The following is a 20,990-nucleotide window of genomic DNA, read 5'->3' as shown; positions in this document are numbered from 1 at the left end:
AAAGACTTTACAAATGCAACTTCAATTTAAAATTGTACATTCATTTTCAAGTTGTACATATTTCTTTCTTTGTTACAGAGAAAATTGCAGTGGGGCACAATAAATATAGTGTAATCGAACTGCAGTCTCCAATTCCGTGTATGACTCAAGATCAACCAGAGTTAAAAATGACTACTGTTAAGATATCATAATCATCCAGGAAGGTAAAAGGTGCAGAGGACAAACTGCACTGCAAAAATCCCAAAAAACACCCCCCCCCCCCCCCCCAAAAAAAAAAAAAGGGAAAAAAAGAAAAAAAAAAGGGCAGCCTGGAGTTTGATAAAAAACAAAAGCTAAAATATTAAAGTAAAATTCCAGTGTCACTGTTTAAAATAAACATACAGAACAGGGGTATGCAGGGCAGGGGCACACACACATTAGAGACATTATGCTTTAACGGAGAGCGGTGAGTCGCTGCGGGAAGGGTGGCCGGTCGCTGTTCGCTAGAAAGCTGCAGGCATCTCGCCACTTAGGACTTATTGGCTGAGCCAGAGGAGCGGCGCAGTTTCATGGACATGCGGCTCTTGCTAGTCCGAGGAGACATTGGAGAGGCTAAGTCTGTTCCATCCACCTGGGCTGTTGCTGCTGCTGGAGCTTCTCCCGGCTGAGTCTCTGGGCAGAAGCCTGCAGAGGACAGCAAGAACCAGACGGGTCAGTGCCGCCTTCCGCACTCGCAGCGCGGGAATCTATTCACAAGGGGCAGAGAGGAATTTCAGTGCTGCTGTCACTCCCACAGCATCTCCTAGCCCTTTACCAGCTGCGGGTGATGGTACTGCACGTGGAGCTAGCAACTGCCACAAATCCACCTCTAGAGAAAAGAGGATGCCAGAAACCACTGAGCTACGGGACTGCAGAACCCCCTCGCTCTCGGCAATGGAGGCAGCACTGAGGTGGGCAACAACGTTCTCCTGCTAGCAGGCAGAACAAGCACCTCCAGCTCCCTCGCAGGGATGGGGAGTCCTTATTCAAACCACAACCCAGAAGGATCCAGTCTTTAACGAGAACATGAAGGTTGCTAACAGCTCGTTGCGCATGAAGGGAGCTCTAGGAATGCAGCTGAAGAGGTGGAGTGAATTTGGAGCCAACTGGGAGAGCACAACATCTTCTCCCACCCCAACTTTAGTCGGTGATTCAAAAGGCAAATTCCTACAGGGCCCACAAGGCAGAAGCTTGAACAGATCATACCAACTGGATGCACTATACGTTAACATTTCTTTGTAAAAGGAACAAGATGAATTTGAGATAAGGGTATGTAGTACATTAGCCCAGCGCCCAGAGCTATGCTCTGGTGGGCCCCAAGTCCTCACTGCAAGAGGACAAGGCTCTTCCCTTACAAACAGCCTGTCTCAAAATCTTCTTCCACAGAGATACAAAAGGAAAAGGAGAAGACATGAAATCAAAATTACATTCTCCTTTCCGTGTACAGAAAATTAACACTATGAACTCACATCCACAGAACTAAACTGCAGTTTAATTAGCCATTTACAGAGACTGACAGCCTGACTGAGCTCAATTACCTCAGTCGCCACTGATCACTTCTGACCCGTTTAAATTACGGAGAGAAGCTTAGTCCTCCAGAAGTCAATGGGGAAACCCCTGCTGACTTCAGTAAGCCAGAATATCACTTGCTATTTCTTCCACATCGTGCTATTACTGGCAAGTCTTTAAAATAATAACGGAATAATCAGAACTGAAGATCTCTCTCCCTCAATATACATTTTATATATAAGGGGTGCAAAAACCATTCAAAACTGATCACGATTTATTTTGAAAGACTGCTCTCAAATAAAATCACAGGTCACCAGGTAAGAAGTCTAAGAGTACATTTAAAACATACTGTCATAAACCTCAGTGATTTAGCGACCTGGCCGTCCTCCTCGCCTGGTCCATCCCCTGCCTGCTCCAGAGCGACGGCACGGTATTCCATCTGTTTCAAACTGCCACCACCCATCGCAGTGTCAGGGAGGAGAAAGGGCTGTTATTTGTGCCCTAGCTGGTGACAGCAATTCTGTTCATGAGCTAGGTACTTCATTGCCAAACAATCTGGAAAAGCATGATAATGCCTGACTCACTGTGCCTTATAGAAAAAGGCAAGCAGGGAAACATGCACTCTCATTTTCTGAAATTCTATCTTGTTCTAATTTTACAAGGAATTAAAGCATTTCAAATGGTGGAAGTTAGAGAATAGAAAATAACCGTTGTTGTTTTGCACAGCATACCATTCACAGCTAGCGTGAAAGACCTTCCGTTTCAAGCCTTTGCCCTTTACCTTGATGTGGCCAATGCTTTCTAGTGGAGGTTTTGGAAGGAGAAGAAATATCACAGCATTTCTTTCTTTGTTGAGAATGAAGAAGTGATGAGGAAGGAGGAGTGGAAAGAAGTGAGGAAGGGGGAGGAGAAAAGATAAAAGATAACAGGTGTGAGACATGAGACACGAACCGCAGAGATTGAAGGGTATTAACAGATGAGCACAGAAAACGGAATTTCGAATTTCATTATGCAATTGCTGCTCATGCTACAGGTTAAAGAGAGTGATGAGTTAGTTATGTGCAATGAAGCAACAGCTCTGAAATCCGGCGTCATACTTACCAACTAAGCATTACAAGAAAAAAAGGAAGAGAGAGAGAAAGAAAAGAATTCTATAACATTATCCAGATCCAGCAACCTTATTCATAGCAACTGAGATACATCCTAAACATTGTCTGAAATGCTTGCATAAAGTCTGTGAAAACAGTTAAATACTCACACACATACACACAATCGAGAAGGAAAAACAAATGGCAACTCAATATATGGCTTCTGCTCCCCAGCTGTTTCATAGTATTAAGTATGCTAAAATTACAGCCAGTCTCAACATGAGACTCCTGAAATCATGTAAAGAAGGAAAAACAGAGTATTTAAGCTAGTTAGTCTGCGTCAAAGGGTCAAACCCTACTGTGAAATTTTATCACGGCTTGGATAAAGGAAATCTTAAAATCCCCCGTTATTTCAATTAAGGTATTATTCCGGTCGTATCTTAAAATTTTGTTTCTAATTCCTGCAGACAGAAGCACAGACTCACATGCAATCTCATTTTTTTAAGAAACTGACTTAGAGCTATTGAAGAACAGAAGTCATGTAAAGTGATTTTCACATCTGAACATATCACACCAGAAGAGTGAAGAATAATGGCACTTAAAATATATTTTAAGTCTGACAGCAATCAACAGACTGATTAATAACTCAATTTCTTTGGATTTTAGATAAGCATATACACCTATATATACATACATACGCACATACACACATGGGGATATTAAATGTGGTATATAGAAGTTTTGCAGGTTTTGTTTCCCCTTCAGAGTTTTAAAATCTTCAGTGTAAAATGTTATTATCTTTATCTCTCTATGCAATGAAATATTGAGTTATCCAAAATATAAAAGTAGGGTTAAATAAGGTGGCTTTATTGACAATTGACCTACAACCAGAAAGTTCTATAAAATAAAGAAAATAGATGTGTTAGGATTTTTAAGAGGTTGAAAAACATCAGGAAGTGATCCATATTTTTCATCTCTTAGGCTTGACAAGTGACAAATATCATAGTCTGATTAGCTATGATATTTTGCAGTCATAATGTAAAGCCGTTTCAATTGCTTCTGAACAAGGAGGTGGATCAACAAAGTTGAAATGCGACATTTTCACACTCCATTTGATAATTTTAGGATCTTCTAATAATAGTATGTTGGTTATTTGACTCAGAAATTAACTATTTAAATGTAAAATTGAATCCTAACTACACACAGACTGGGTTAGAAGCAAGGTGAGGTGGAGGAATCCGGAGGTATCATAACACACGCGTTCGCATGACTCCTCTCACTTCTCAGTTCTGACTTTCAAAGAGGTGAAAAATTCACCAAGCAGAAGCCTGACAGGGTGCTGATGCTAAGACAGGGTGCTGCAAGGTAAGACTACTCTCAGTACATCTAGCTTTATCACACCTTGTTGTCTGGATCGACATTTTCCTGAGTGCCATTTCTGAGAATGACCACAGAGGAAAATTAATTTGCGCATGTTGGTAAATTTTGATGGCCTTTTAAGATACTTCAGCCCCCCGCACCTGACCTCCAGGCAGCGTGTACATTTTTGTACAGCTTGTGCTCTTTGCTGCTCTTACAAATTCTAGCCCAAATCCGGCCAAGTTGTCCGTCATGCTCAGCAGAGCCTTGCTAGAGTCAAGTCAATAGAGTCTCCCACTAATTTTGGGAAATGAGGAAAGGAAGTGAGAAGCAGATGCAGAGAGAGACTGCAAAAGCAGCTGCAAAGCAAGATGAGAAGGTGAGGAAGAGATGGTGAGTGGCCTAAAGACCTGGGAGACTGGAACTGGGTAGGAGGGGAAGAACTAAGAGCCAGACATGAGAAAGAAGACAGTAAAAAAGATGAAGTTTATGGCAAAAGAGTGGCGGAGCCGATGTCCAATGAAGAATGCTCTTCAGAACCTGGCTGGAAACATGCCTAGTGGGTAAACCCAGTCCTCTCTGTCAATTAATATCTGTGAAACCCACTGGCAAAATTCCCAATCTTTCCACTAGTGGAGATTCAGGCAGAGGTAGGACAGCTTACCATTACTACCAGTTATTGCCCTATCTCAGTCTGCAGGTGGTGGTGGTGGATCTAGAGGCTACAGTTTTGCTTATGAATCATGTGGCTGTTAATCAGTATTACAGAAATTCTCTCTTGCCCTACGCCTTAAACAAACAAAAATGGAAGAAATTACACAAGGAAAATGTTGTCACAAGACAATAAATTCATAGTCAGACATTCAAAAAACTAGGAAATGTCAGGATTAAAATTTAATTTTGTCCCCTTGTGCATATGCATGGGGTGCTTTTTAACTGGACAATCATACTCTATTTTTTTCAGTGGACCCATTTCTTTAAATGTAGAAAGTTGATCTGTTTGGGTCTCTAGCAGTCCACGCTGAATTTACTGCCTCAAAGTGCTGAGGATCCCCAGCTTACTATCACCCAAGTGGTTGACTTAAGGATAATAGTCCAGAAATGCAGATAATACTGCAGAAATGCAGTAAGTTTTGTGGGTTTGCTCTGATTTGGACTGAAAACAAAAATTTTCCTAAGTTTGGACTGGAGAATGGATAATGAGAAACTCTTCCCAGCCATGCCAGACATACAGCCCTCATTTCTGTATTTCAACTGCACTTCCAATCACAAACTTCAACCACCACCATCAAGTGTTGCTTAGACCCTTCTACAGTGAGAAAAGCACCATCATTCTCATCTGTGAAGGGGTGATACAGGGCCAAAAAGATTCTCTGTTTAAAGTTACCCAGTCTAAGCAGCAGAAGAGATTAAGATGCAGGCTGTTGAATTCGAGTTTCCCTTGTGCAAGGCTGAAGTACTGTTACCTCTACATTCCCCTGCCTCCCTGCCTGCCAGGCTTACTCTGGGAGTGGGGCAGCAGGATTGTTCTGAACATAGGCTTGAAAATATAGGAGTGATTGCTGGGATCAATCACTGATGCTTTTATCACAAGGAAAATATTATGACTAATGTATATAAGGTTTACTGTACTGAGGTACTTTTTTTAGTACGAAGAGAGGGAAAAAAAGAAGAGAAAAACCAAACCCAAGGCATCAGTACATTTTAAAGCTGAGAATCTTAGCACCATGGGGTCAATAAGCCCTTCGATATCATTGAGCTTACCATTGACAGTTCCCTCAACCTACTCTGGTGTCACAGACATCTGGTTTACTCAATAGCTGTATAGCAGGAGTTACTCTATTTAACAGAGCATTTGCAGTTACTCTTATTTAACAGAGTCGGCACAAAGTAAAAAATACAGAGGCAACAGAATTATATTCTGTGATTAAGTGCAGGTAAATCTCAATTTTTTAAAATGTACACATCCACTACACTAGTCAGGTTCCTAAACATGGGAAGGTGGATTTGTCAGATATTTTGACAGGGCAAACTAAGTATCTAGATAAAACAGCAGCCACAATCGCATTGTATTGAAGAGCAACCACTCTAAGGAAGGAAACGGCTTTTGCTGAGAGCCGAGCCTTTGATAAAATATGTCAATCTGAGGAAACAGAGTTTGTTACCGAATGGCATGTTCTCTATTTGCTCTGATTACCATAGCTCAAATGAAAAAAAGGACATGCTGAAACCAGCCAACGGGATCACGACAACAACAACAAAATTACAACACCTGGCGATGGGCTGTAGCAGCTTCACAGTTTCTATATATCTTCCTTAGAAGAAGAAATTGTACAGAATATTTTATAAATATTAAACATATTCAGCAATTGTGATCTTGGAGATCACAATCCAATTAAAGAATCAAGTCTATAGTATCTGAAATGTGGAAATCTTTTCTAGTCTCTTCTGGTCAGTTATTTTTCATTTAAAAAAACAGACATAAATGAAATATTTTTAGTTTAAAAAAAATAATTGTGATGTATTTTTAGAAGCTGGTCAGAAATTGCCAGATGACATGGAAACATCTGGCAGGGGGCCTGCAAGGTTTTGTCTGAGTCATCTTGGGGGTGATGAATGAGTGTGGATTGCCAGGCAGGACTCCAGTACCAATCCTATGTGCAATTCTGGCACAATTCAAAGCTCTTCACATATCTTTCAAGAAATCTGTCTGTTGTAAGGACCCCGAAAACTTAGGGGTATCTATTTTTTTAATAGCACATCTGGTGGGCTCTTTCTTGGGATCACGGTCTGTCAAAGTTCTGGGTCATCTGTAGCTACCTCGCTCACAGGTCTGCCTTCACTAGAACTGGAAACCAGTGTTTCCAGGCTAACCCCAAGCCCTGGGGTAACCTTTCTGGCAGATGACTACAGCGTCAATTTATACCTGCCTCAGGGTTTAGAATTTGTGCCTCCAGAGCCAGCTTGGAGGCAGATGGTGTGGTGCTATTTCAGGCACTCTGTCCTGGAGCCGAGTATCAGAGCCCCATCAGCCCCGAACTGAACAGGGGTCAGCCCTCGGGCTGCAAGCAGGACTGCCAGAGCATCCCCAGCGTCCCTGTGCTGGAATGAAAGCTCAGAGCCAGGCAGGTCTGGGGACAGGTTCTTTGACTCTGATGCCGGGTCACGCTGTGCTGCGTGCCCGTCCCAGGAAGCTCCTGGCTGCTGCTGACACTGATGCGTTGGTTAGTTCCACTGCACAGCGCAAGGTCCAGAAGAATGTGGCCTTCAGGACAGGACATCATGTTTCGTGGTACGTAAACACACGCGCATACACGCAGATGTGAAATACATCACAAGCTCCTATTAATGAGATTACTGCAGAAAATTATTACATTCGACAGAAAGGTTAAGTCTAAAATCAAGTTTCCAAAAATCATAATCTTCTTCCAGATCATGTTAGAGAACACAAAGTATGACTAGGACAATTCTTAAAGGAATACAGGAACTGCCACTCTAGAGCAGTGTTCTCCACTGCACCAAACTAGTACAGAAAAGCAGCTTTGCTTCACCCCGAAAGAACAAACTCGAGGAAGAGGGCAGAATGATTTAGCCTGGAATGAGATTTCTGAAAGTGAATAGGCAGAACTGATACAAGTGCACTAGAATATAGAATATATACTAGCCATACAAAAGCATCTGCTGTTGAATACTTACTGAGTGCATTAGGTAGGAAATGTGGCAAGGACTGGTATCCCTGGTTATTGTTTTTAATGTTTCTAGTTACACATTTTTCCTATTCAAATGTTTTCATACATTAAATTTGTTACTATTTTTTTATACTGATTAAATTAGTTTTAAATGACTTTTAATTTTGTTTCCCTTCGGTCTTGACTATTTGCACTAGCATAACTATACCACTCATTATACTTTGAAACTGCATCTCATTTCTACTTCTGGTTTATACTTTCAAGCAAAGGAGTCTCAACATTTTAACATTTCTCAGTCATTCTTTCTGTAGTCCTATCACAACTCCTCTATAATTTTAGAATTTATTTCTGCATATTTTTGTAATTGAGAAACCAATTTTGAGATAACAACTTGCCAAATTAATTTATTCTCAGAAAATGTATTTTATTTAGATTTACAGCTTTTCTGCAAAAGCATTTTGATTTATTTGTTATTAAATATATGTTTCTGAACAAGGAATTTCAAGTGTTACACATTCTTCTTCTCCTTCTCTCCTATGTTATCACTGCAGAATGTCTTACAACATCAATGAAAGACAGCACAGGGTACAAAACACACCACTGCCATCCAGTACTACTTGTTCATGCTGAGAAACAAAGGTCAACACAATAAAGTGTTACTCATTCAACAACTGTCTCTATCATTAGTTACCTTAATCCCAGAACCAGTGTTAGTGCTTCATGCAGACCTGAGGTTAGTAAAAGACTAAAACTTTAAGAAGATGTAGTGGTCATTTCTCAATCAGTGTGAAATTCTTTTTAGTGTGAACAAGGGCAACAGGGAAAGTTTGCATACAATTTGGTTACAAGCTTAGTGCTCTAGTAAAAGTAAGAGGAACAAAGGGGTTTTTTGGACACTTTGTCTTACCTTCAGATAAACAGAACTGATATTTAATGATCTAAAAAGAGGGGAAATAAAATAATGAAATAATCATAAGGAGTTCAAGAAATTTCAGAACAGGAAGGCCTTGAGTTACTCATTTTCTTTTACCGATTTTCTCATTAGTAACTGAAAATGCAGTATCCTCTTATAAAACAGGTATTTTACTTGAAGGCAAAAATGACCTTAAAAAAAACTTTGCAGCTAATAACCTGGAAACGAAATTGATGATTGCAAGGCTCTCAGATTTCCAATTTAAAACTTTGCATTCTAAAAAAGTAGTGAGCCATAAGACTTTCTTATGAGGAAGGTGTACTTGGATTAAAGAATGTGTCTACCTGAATTAGCCTGGGTGAAGGAGTACCAGCACTTCCATGGAGGCTTTATAGAGGGCAACATCATAAAATTCACTGTAAAAATACAGGGTCTGGTTGCTATATTAAAGCAGCTTGCCAAATCTTAATGCCAGGCATTGGCTCATGATGCCAGGCAACAGAATAAAGATTTAAAAGCAACTTTGCCCAGGTCCTTAAATAGGTACATATAGTCTTTTTGATTAATGGTAACTCTTAATGATGTGCCAAGGTCTGAATTTTTAGTCTTTATAAGTAAGGATACTGCATTTCAAGTAAGATTGTACAAAACCAGTTCTTTACTGTACTTCTTACCTGTCTCTGAGGGCAAATGGTGGTAAGGTGCTGGACAGAAAACCTGAGCAGCAAAATCCTCAAAAGTTGTAGGCTCTAGATGATGTTGAACAATTGTTTGCAGGTATCGTGCTCTCTCCTCATAACTGGTTTAGTCAAGAATTAAGGAGCAACTTATATCATGTACTGTAATGGCTAAATATCAGTGCCTAGTAACTCAGCATTCTTGGTTTTGTTAAATACATACAATGTATTTCAGTGACTGTACACACTTATTTTTAATTCTTTACATAACTACAATATTATCTGATGCACTGAAGTAATATTAACTGTAAGATAAACATGATTAATGTAAACCTTATGGTTCAATTATCTTTTTTTCCACATGTGATGCAAAACTTCCTGAAAATTTGTTCAAATGACAGCAACTTAAATACTCTCTTTTAAGTAACTGATTTGGCTGTACTCTGGTCTCAATTAAATATAAAAACATCACAATTTTTAAGAGGTGTAGCATGAAAAATAACATTAGCATTAACCAATGTTTTTGCACTTTTCCGTAACAAACTGCCTCCATAATCCCTAAACACACAGAGACACAATTAAGATAAACACATACCTAAATTCGAGTATTGGGAAAAACACCTCATCAATTATGCCATTAAAACAAGCAAGAATATTTGTAAAGAATCTGCAGGACCCTTACATACTGGCTAACAGGGTGTCGGCAGGGCACTGACAGCAAAATACTGTACTTCTTCCTTTTCCCTGTGTTCTCCCTCTCAGGTATTATTGACAAGAGACCGGTATCTTGAAGTGTTGTTGCTTTTGAAGAACCCTCTCCAGGCTTCTTGTTCCAGCAGGCCTGATTGTGCTGTTAGCACAGAGAGAGCGAGAAAAAGAGAGAGTATTTCTGCTGTTCATGAAAGCAACTATGGAAATGGCTGTCAAAATGTAGAGCAGCAGGCAGCAACATACAATTATCAAGAAAAACTACCATGCTGACTTCATGTCGTATAGTTCCTGAACTGAGAAATCAGTTAACCTTTTCTCTCACAACTTTCAAAGTCCTCCAGCTGGACTCAATACATTGAACGAGGGAGACCTTCTCCAGTTATCTTATAGAACCGGAAAACAATCGGAAATTTTCCCTGGCACTTACACCTGCGCACACTTTTTTTTCATATTTTAGTTGTAGATAGTGAGATCATTTTCTCCTTACATAGTTCTCTTTTCCTAAAAAAAAAAAACCAAACCCAACCCAAACACATCAGCACGCTGTGGAGGAATGTACTCAGAATCAGTATCTTGAAGGTTCTGGGTTCTGATTTCAGGTTTGCTGCTCTTTTTGGGGGGAACAGGGACAGTGAGGAAACTACCTTTCAGACTCAATTTCACCATCTGTGAAATTGGGATAATATTCATCTTGCACATATTTTTTAGCAATCCAAACATAAAAACTGCATTACAAGTGATAAGTGTTTATAATAAGAAGTGCTAACATTTAAAATAAATAACTATACTAGTTTCATTTGTGATAAGCAATAAAATTGTCAGCCCCAAATTACAGCTGGAAACAATGCCCTTCATCTTAGCTTTTAAAACTGTACTTCAACAATTATGGAACTTCTCCTATGAAACCTTTTTGCACTTGGTTTCTGTACAATATTTACAACAGATTTTGCAGTACATCTGAAGATGAAAAAAATATATAGAGAACATATTATCTGAAAAGAACTTCCAGTGAATATATCAGTCTTCATTGCATTTCCTTAGACCACAACTTGGTTACATAGTGAAACTGGGAAACAATTTTCCCTCCAAAATCCGTGTTCCAAATTCCTTCTGGATCCCGAGACAGCTGAACCTCAGCAGAAGTCACAGGCTGGAGAAGCTATAATAGAAGCACCGGGACAAGAGAAAATATAAAAATCTCCTATTGTAACGGTTCTTAGGTTGGGGGATAAACACAGTATTGAGCCTTAAGAGAGGAGAGTAATATAGCACAGTTTTTAAGAGGCTATGTATAAGTGGTAGAGGATGAAACTGATGGTTGAAGTCTAAATAATACTACGTATCTCACAACTTGTTGAAAAGCACTTTTTTCATTGGGGGAGATTCACAGCTGCTGAATTTTCTGCAGTTAATAGAGTCCTTTGATTCACAGCAGTGCCCCTTGCACAAAAAATACTGGCCTTTGTGTATTACCAGAAACTAATTTTCTATTTGGCTGAAAAGGGAAAAATGGGGTTATTGCTTCTCCCTCCTACAGAGCTTTTCATTATGCCTGATGCACTCAACTTCTAAGCTCTCCTGAGAAAAAAAAATAACTGAAGAGGCAAGAGGTAGAAAAATGAGCTTGTTAGCACATTAGAAGTGAAGTATCTTGGTGGGCCCTAGAAATTCCCAGTGGTGTGTTAACTTATCACTCTATGCATGCTGGCACTGATAGTCTCCCAATTGATCACTCTCTTTTCGCACCAAAGGTGCTGCCAGGAAGCAAAGGCTGAAGGCCCACAGGAGAACAGGCTGCTATCAAAACAAGCTGTTTTTAAAAGTCTGCTTGAATGGGTAAAATGTTTCATGAAAAAGTAGGGTGGAGACACCTACCTGCTTTTAAAATGCTCTACTTTCAGAGGTCCCTAAAGGAAACCTTTTAGTTTATCCTATTATATCCGAAGCTTACACACAAATAAGGCAAAAATGAAGGAAAGTTACCGCTTTGAACACGAGAAGGACATTCCCATTCTCCAATCGAGGTACCTATCTCCTAACCAAAGAAAGAAGCCTCAACACAGATGCTGACTGGGGAGGATAATGGTGTATTCATTACACAGTGGAGAGGACATGCTTATATCAGTTCTAGAAGTCTAATTTAAATGCACACTTAGTGCACCCAGAGAAAACTAATTCAGCTAGCCAGGTTGCCACTCATCCTAACAATCCACAAAACCATCTGCAGCTTGTTAAAAACAGAACCCCGCTTAAAAACAAAACAAAACAAAAACCTGATGTGAACGCCAAGTCCAAAGCTCGCAGTACTCTGCACTAACAAATGGCATGCCCTCCTCAGAACAACTCCTTTTCTGTATTAGAAACCAAGTAGCCGGGATTTGGATACTTTTATCTTCTATTCACTTATACTTTGAGAACATTAGAGTATTTTAAAACTCCAAATTTGTATGTCGTTGCGGCTGAGATAATCTTACTTCTACACTGTATTTGAATGAAACTATCTGCAAAAGTGACCATAAACCCATGGTAGTTAATTTCTACATTACTTCTAATAGGTTAGACATTTATTTCTTTAAAATGCTGCTCTCTAGGGAAGAGTTATTAGCACCTACAAATCGAGTGGCACATACAAACTCCATGGCTAGTAATAATAGGGCAATGCAAGCTGTATTCTTACTGCCAGTGGATGTTGCCACTGGCATCAGCAATTAAGATGGAATGGGAAGGATGCATGGACAAACCAATGGAGAAAGACTCTGGCACAGAGAGTGACTAAATGCTTAAACAACAGTGTCGTGAGCTTTCTGCTTCTGAAGGAGGTGCTAACTGGAACAAAAGAACGGATAAAAAGGTAAGAGATACATTAAGGCACTCACACAAATCTGTCTGCTAAAAACTTGCGGCTATATAATCTGCAAAAAGCACAACCAAAAATCTAATGACTTTGTTATACTTTTCCAGAAGATATTGTTCTGAAAAACATGAGTACAAGAAAAAATCAGGAATCATACCTTTATCACTCAGGTTGTAGTCACTCCAGCTAAAATTTCATTTGCATTACAATCCATTTTACTTATTCTCTAAATCTGCAATTATTTCTATTAACACTGAAAATACTGTACTTTCTATTATTACTGTAAACGTGCAATTTTTTTAGACCTGTTGATTTGCACTTGGGAACAAGTACTGAAATCCTGGCTGTCAGATCACCTACTTATGCTTAATCTGCCTGAAAAACATCATCTCATGTCTTCACCTAAGAGCTCTCCATCACTGTTGATTGTATCACTTTCTAACTCAAGCTCTGTTTAGATTCCTACGGCAGAATACATCTACATCTTGCAGATTCTTTTTGTATAATCTAAGCTAAAACTTTTTCTAGCCATCTACATGAACAAATCATCTAGGCTTTTGCTTCACATTTCCGTTACTGCCATATCCTTTTCTCTGGCCTCAACAAATGAGCTTTTATTCCTCCTTATATCTACTCAGAGCGTTGCAGAGCCCACTTTCTGAACGTAGTGGTTAGAGGGGGCATTCTCTTCAGGTACCGCCACCGGTCTGCCACTCCCTAGCACAAATGCAGGCTACTTATTTTAACTTCTTAGTCCATACCTATTTGGTCAATTTTATCGAAGCTACTCTTGCCCCCAGTCAGTTAACACAGACAGTCACTCTCACTCACCTTGACGTTTTTGCAAAGGCACTTTTGTACTTTTTTCCATGTGCCTTCTTATGACGCCAGGTCTCCATAAGTGTTCACAAACAATCCCCCCTCAAACTCTCCCCGTTGCTATGATGTTTATCGAAAAAGAAACAAGGAAAACACCTTGGAAGACTTAAGTCCATTGCTGTGTAGGTCACACAACTATTCATGCTGTCTACTATTTTTTCACATTTCCCTGAATTTTGTATTTGCCTTCATTTATCGTCTTCAGTTTTACACCTGGCTTTTTTACCTCTGGGGGCCAAACGTTACCTGTCTCGTGCTGTACTCCATCTCAGTATAATGAGACTGGGGTCTATGCTAAGGATATATATGTGCCACAATAATACAAGCAAAACAGCTCTCCTCCTTGCATCTTCATCCACCATCTTAACCTTTCTCCTTTATATCCAAAACAATTCCCTCACATTGCCAATTTTTTTTTATTCATGGCTTTGTCATCCTTCAATTTGGTGAGGAAATGTTTGCTACATTTTCCCACATCTCTAGTTGTTTAGTCTTTATTTTTCCTTTCCTGTGATTTTAACCGTGCAATCTCCACAAAATCCCGTACTTCCCATTGTTCATCCTCTTCTACTGTCTCCATCTTTCAAGTCCTTCTGTTGAATTCATCTCCTCGTAGTCATTTCCATAGACTTACTGTGTCATTCTGACTACACATTTTCTTTCCACTCTTCTTATTCACACCTCTCCATTTTAGAACTGAATAAAATGCATTACAATAATCTATCCAGTATTTTGCAGTTAAAGAAGAGTGGACGCATGATGACTATGTTGCAATTATCCAGGAAATACCAATCCTAAAATGTCATTAACCTGAGGCTGAAAAAAATGAAGAAAGCAGTTTCAAGATGGAGTAAAATTTCCAAGACTTTAATTAAGGATATGGCACTTCACAAGTCTGTAATCTATCTATTACCAGAGCATCTAAGTGCTAGATTCACAAAAGGGCTGGAGAAGAAATCCTAGTGCCTGCTCCAAAGACCATCTGATAACAAATGGTTCCTGAGCAGGGACTGGAATCCAGGGACTCTCCTCTCCCAGGAAAGTACCATAACCATTAGGCTATACAGATGAGCATGTACTTTCCCTGTGATTCAGAGATCTTATTTTATGAAACGAAGAGCAATTTCAGCAGTGAACGGAGTGTGCCTGATTACAAAACGTCCTCAGTCCCAATGGTTAGGACAGTTTTGTAAGAGGCAGTTCCAATTCTCAAAATTGGAAACCGCTCTTTCATTTCCTGGCTGATTGATATAACCAGGGAGTTACCTCCTGTTGTGTTTGTGTGGGCTCTAATCCCGTGAGTATACCTTCAAAACTCTTAGCATTGCTGCCTTGTAGGTCAGATGAGCAAAGAAATACCTACCTACTCAATGGATACAGAGGGGCATGAACTGGGCATTTGGCTGTTCAGGACGCAGCAAGGACTCTGGCAGCCCTAGCGTGTGCTGAAGCAGGCAGATCTCCAGGGAAGTGTGGCAGTGAAAGCTTTAGATACCCGTGAACTGCAGAGGCATCCAAGACTAGGCATTTGCTGTGTGGAGATTCTCATCACCTATATTTTAGACTCAGGCAGTCAAAAAAAAGCCAGTCGGGAGGAACTTGGGTCAGATCAACAGAGTAGATATATGCCTAACTGCTCTCAAGACTTTTGGAAAAAAAAAAATACAGAAAATGTTTTATCAAGACAGATTTCCTAAGCAGCTTCTGGGGGCGGCGAGGATTACGCTGGGGAACCTACTCAGTGACAGAAAGTTAAAAAGGGGCTGAAGAGATGTACAGTTCGTTGATACACTAAAGTGGTGATGGAAATATTTCTAATGTCTGAAAAATCTCTTGAAAAGATCAATATCTCATTTGTTCAATGGAATTTAAAAGGAATGCGTTCATGAAACACCTGAAGTCACCAAAGGCAGAAACCCTGTATTTTTCCAAAAGTCAAAAGAAAGTATTTATCACTTCAAATACCACAATAAAATGTTATGCCTCAGCTTCCATTTTAGTACATGACTGCAAGATGATGTCTGAATGATTTAAAATGCATCACGATCACTATAGTTCAGGAAATACCCTAGAACGATGAAGTTCCAAGCTGTAAGCTGAACAATGGTGCAGGCATTCCTACACCACTACTGATGGGCTGGTCAAGTCCAGTAGACTGATAACACAACTTTTTTTTTCTTTTTTAGGAAAAAAATAATCAGAATTATAACAAAAGGACTCCCTTTGTGAAAGGGAGCAAGAATGTGGGCTCTTCACTAAATTTTTTTCCATCACTGTGTCTCTCATTCAGAAAAACTGAACAAAACCAAAAATGAGACACTTCCATGGAAGTTTTATTCATAAATCTTCCCTCCTGATGCTTATGTATTTATAGATAGTGCACACCTGTGTAGTGTATCACAATATAACTGTATATTGGAATATGTGATCACAGTACTGACGGTATGTAGTACCTGAGATTCTTTGATTCTGGTGCTAGGAAAAAGAGGTGTTTTTGATGATTGCCTAGAAACACCTCTTAGAAAAAAGCCAGAGAATGCATTTCTAAATAGAAAGATGGACTTTTTCCAGTTAAATTACAAACTACTGTCAGAAATACATGTACAGCTGCATCCCTGGCAGTTCCAACTGTTAGCAAAATCATCTAAGAAGTCAATATATATTGATATGATTGTGGAAGGTATGACTTTGTCAGCCAGGCATTTGGAAAATAATTTAGACAAGCAGAAACCAAAGCACTGCTCCATCCTTACACTGGAAAATGAAAATCCTCCACCTAGAGATACTTGCTTGTAGGATCAACAGACACCTGCAAGATGTTTTTTTAATGGTACGTATATACACTATTTATATAAAAGAGATTAACAATATTTTAAGAAAAGCTACATAAGATGGCACCCTCTTGTTTACTACCTTTGCCCCCTCGAAAAATTTAGAAGCACACCTCTTCTTTCCTAGAAAAAAAACAAATCTGTAGTATTGTCAACATACAAAAACGCTCCCAGGGTATTAAAGACCAAAGGAAACAAAGAAACAGTGAGGCACAACAAATGGCATACATTGGCAGGAGATTTTAAGTTTCTTGCTCCCTGGCCTGAAAAGGTGTGCAAACCCCACAGAATTAATTGCTACAGTTTGAGGTATTTAAAATGATGAAAATATCAACTTTATGGGGCAGATTTTTCCTAGTAAATTACAATTCCTCACGTCAAAATGTGAAAGGACCGCCTCCAGTAAAAAGATAACAAGTACAGGGTAGGACCAAGGTTTTAGAGAAGCTGAAAGGAAAAGTTAGCCATAGCAGAATTTGACTTCTAAAGGAAGACAGGACAAAACCCACACATCACAGAAATGGAAGTTTTTTTTTCTGGGAAATCTCACTCTGAAAGAAAAGATTGTGCAGTGGTTGTCAAACCAGCTGAACTCATACTGAGTCACAGCAATTTGTACTCTTTGTTGGCTCTTAGAATTAGGGATGTAAGTCGGGCTGCTATTGATCCAGTGTTGGAAGCCCTGCAACTCGCTGCGTTTTGTATGTAGGTGGGTGATCAGTATCAACTGGCCACACTGAGAGGAATAGTTAAAGTTCTCTTATATTCTGAAAAGTGACTCTGTAGAAGTGGCATCATGGTGTTCCCTATTTATCACATTTCAGTGATTTCCACATCTAGTTTGCACAGTATACAAATAAAGCGATCTTTTTTTCCAACTGCAACTTCTGTTTACTCAAGTCAACTTGATAGCTCAAAATCGGCCTGGGCTCTTTTCCGTTTCTTAAATACTGCCAATACTGAATATACTGCATATAAATATTTTGCTCTGTGCATCTGTTTACACAGCCATGCTGTAAATGAAAGCAGCTTCTGCATATGCAATTGGAACTTAGGCACAACGCTGATGACTCATAAGGCAGAATTCAATTCATTCTCCTCATATCAGATGCAAGTTATTTAGGTGAAAGAGAAGAAAAAAAATTACTATGCTTGACGCTACTAAACAGGTGAAAGAATTAATAATTTTATAGTCTTCTAAGGTGATTTTTCTCTCCACTGAAAACATATTTTCAATACTAATGACAGCACTTTTACAATAAAATGTAAGAACCTATTTTCTTCCTCATAAAAATGGAACATAAAACTCAGATGACACAAAGTTGTATTTTAAAAGTAAACTTTTAAGTTGCATTTCATCAAAATATTTTGAAACTGCAGAAGGGACTCAGTGTTAATTATCCAAAATTACAAATTTTAAGAAGTGATGTACATATATGACAATCGACTAATTAATGTAGCTATCTCATAAAAAATGAAAATATGAAAAACAAATAACAGACTAAGACTGCAGAATTTAAGCAAACATTAAATGTAATATCTAACATCCTTAATAAAAATATTTTTCAACACAAGTTGTAACTACAAAAGGGCTTTCTGAAGCAATTTCTGAGGTATATTTCTTTATGAAGAAAACAAAGGAATATATAATAGATAAATCCATACGAATTAATCCCATCATTCCAGATCTTGCAATTTGTTTCCAATGCATATAGTTGCATCATTCTTTAAATGAATATAATGAAAATTACTTTTTATGCTACTAAAAAGTTCAATAAATCTGTAATAAACTGAAAGTTATTGGGCAAACTATAAAAACACATATTTTTGCCATTTAGAGGCTTTTTTCTCTAAGAGTACTAATCTTACAGCTAAAGGAGATTACCGGTTAAATGGTTAAAAGTCCTGCAAGGTAAGCATAGGCTAGATAAAGCTGCAGCCAGTGAGTGTTTCTAAGTCAATGCTGTTGCTTTCTGCCTAGTTTATTAACACATTATATATTGAAAGGCATTAACTTTATCTGAATTTCTGTAAGAATCTTCATTTTTACAGTGTGAGCACTTTCAAAATTGCTAAATTACTGCAAGAAATTGTAAGCGATGCTTATATTTTCATAGGAAAACACAATACATTTATCATTCTGCAGTACTGTCCTTCCAGGAAAATCCCTGATATATTGTTTCTTGTTATGTTGTTCCACCAGATCTTACAGCTAACTGAATTCTTCAGTGGTTTATAACATCATCTAGGAAGAAAAAGCTGTGATTCATCAGCACAGACAAAGCTGGGCTTTAATCCATTCCTATAACCATATTGCCAAGTCTATATTGTTTACATTGCGTCTCAATTAAGAGACAGGCAGGACACCTGGTACTTCTTTATCTAAGTCCCACGGGCTGCCAGATGACTCAAAATCCATAACAGGTGCTAAGGCAGTGTGAGTGTAGCACCATTAACACAAGCTGGAATTGGATAAAATTTGGACTATGCTTAACCACTTAAAACACTCAATTATGAAATGAAAAATGTAACCGCTCTGCACCAAGCTCCTTTACAAAAGGCACTTACAGAGATCTGTAGAATTAGAGTGCAAGTGTAATGGATTAACATGAATTTTAAGTTTAGTATAAATATTCTCCAGAATTAAACTATACAAAACCCAGCTATATAAAAGAGCTATCTTTTTAAGATAACAATATAAAAGTACTATGAGACTATACTTACTGAATTGAATGAATTCTAATTCTGATCACCTGCTTAGGCAGCAAAAATGACAAACTGATGCTCAGACTTCTAGCAATTTCAAAGTTAAGGGAAAAAAATCTGAATTAACAATACTTACTGAATTCTTCTACTCTGTAGAACCCAGAAGTTATTTTATTTTAAGGACACTGGCAAATGAAAGCATCCTATGGAAGGATTTCAGAAACAAGGTTCAAGTGAAAAGCTATGGGATTAAAAAAATATTCCTTTGCACCGAAAAATCCCATTGTAGATCTCTTTTCGGCACTTTTTCAGCTAAAGTGACTGAACTAAGTATTAAGCTTAGACACTGACAGAACACACCTCATGAGAGAAAAAATGAGTATCAGAAATTTTACAGTGGACAATTACTTAAGAACTATCTGTATCTAAATGTGCAGTAATCCAATTAAGTTTCTATTTAATATTGTAATTATCAAGAACACAATATAGTGATTTTATTAGCAGAGTAAGCAGTAACAACGTGCAGTAAACTGTCATTTAAGACAGTGTCATAGTATCTATGATAAGCAGCATATTGGCTTAAACTAATGCACTATATGCCTCTAGGGAATGACAGGCTCAGAGACTGGGTTTTAACATCAGAATCTATCCATTAATCTTGACTTAAATATAATCTACTCTGCAGTAAAAGGAAGAATGGGCATTCAATGAATTATCTGTTTGAAATATAGCAGGAGCATATTAACACAAACATATAGTAGAAAGTCTCCGTTTCGCTACCATTTACCGTGCATTGTTGGTTTCACAAACCCTGAACTGCATTTTAGCATGAAATTAAAGCGATAGTAAGATCAAATGGCTAGCAGTATTGGAAGGACGAATACCTCAACACTGCAACAGATTACTCATTAAAGAAGTCAGAAGACTAATGGCAGTATTTACAAATACCCCACTCCTCCATGTTTTAGTAACAGGCTACGGAGGTGAAAACAAAACAGTGAAGGAAACAGTGCTGAAGCCCTTATGCAGGCAGAATTCCTACTCCAGCTTCCAGGGAGGATTTTTTCTTACTAATGTGTCCAAGACGGGAATCAATGAACCTGTAAGGTATGTTGTGCTAATTGTTTTGAAGCCCATTACAGCGGCCACTGCTTCAGGCCCTCTTTGGAGCGATGCTCCTGCCGGCAGACAGAGCGGCTCGCAGGCAGCCGCTCACCTGGCGGCAGCGGGTTTGCAGGAGGCAGCAGGGGAGGCAAAGGGCCAGCGGGCCAAGGGACTGAAGTTTATTAAGGATGTTGCGCCAAATGTGCCCATGAGAGATGTTAAGGTGTTGCAGCCATCACTTCAGCCCACAAATAACACGGAATAGCACAGGCCAGGGGGAACTGCAGCCCTGTATACTAACTCCTGATTTTGGGAGAGGGATTTATCCCCCCTCTGACATTCAGTATTACATCAGTTTTAACTCAAGTAATTAAGGTTGATGAGCGTAAAAATACAGAAGCAAAACTGGCTTTCTGCTATTAGCATGAATGCTTCAGCCCACTGTTTGTACATTCAAATGTTTAAATTTCTATCTCAAATACTTTCTCTGCATATATGGACATATTTATTGATGAGAGAAACAGTAAGGAAAATGCCTTTCATGAAGACATCACTACAAACTGTAAAATTACACAAATATGAAATTATATTAACATTATTGTCCAGCAAAAAGACTGCATGTATTAATTTGCAATTCCACATGACATAGTAA

General features: G+C 38.8%; 1 protein-coding gene across 5 annotated transcripts in view; it reads right to left on the bottom strand.

Annotated features, from left to right (window-relative positions):
- Window positions 1-307: 307 nt before the first annotated feature.
- RALGAPA1 (Ral GTPase activating protein catalytic subunit alpha 1) overlaps window positions 308-20,990 on the bottom strand; it is a 138,336-nt gene continuing 117,653 nt past the window's right edge. For 4 of the 5 annotated variants that reach the window (XM_082318766.1, XM_082318768.1, XM_082318772.1 and 1 more), the window contains 2 exons: window positions 9,251-9,375; window positions 308-663 (listed from right to left, as the gene is read on the bottom strand). In XM_082318766.1, coding sequence (XP_082174892.1) covers window positions 509-663; window positions 9,251-9,375 — 280 coding nt within the window. In that variant the 3' untranslated portion in view covers window positions 308-508. Of the gene's footprint in view, window positions 664-8,570; window positions 8,602-9,250; window positions 9,376-20,990 lie in introns of all 5 variants that reach the window. The other variant, XM_082318767.1, reaches the window with a different exon arrangement.

The sequence above is a fragment of the Platalea leucorodia genome, assembly GCF_965183815.1.
Source record: "Platalea leucorodia genome assembly, chromosome: 7".
NCBI classification, from domain to species: domain Eukaryota; kingdom Metazoa; phylum Chordata; class Aves; order Pelecaniformes; family Threskiornithidae; genus Platalea; species Platalea leucorodia.
Note: the sequence above shows the minus strand (reverse complement) of the source record. Positions and strands in the feature narration are given on the sequence as shown.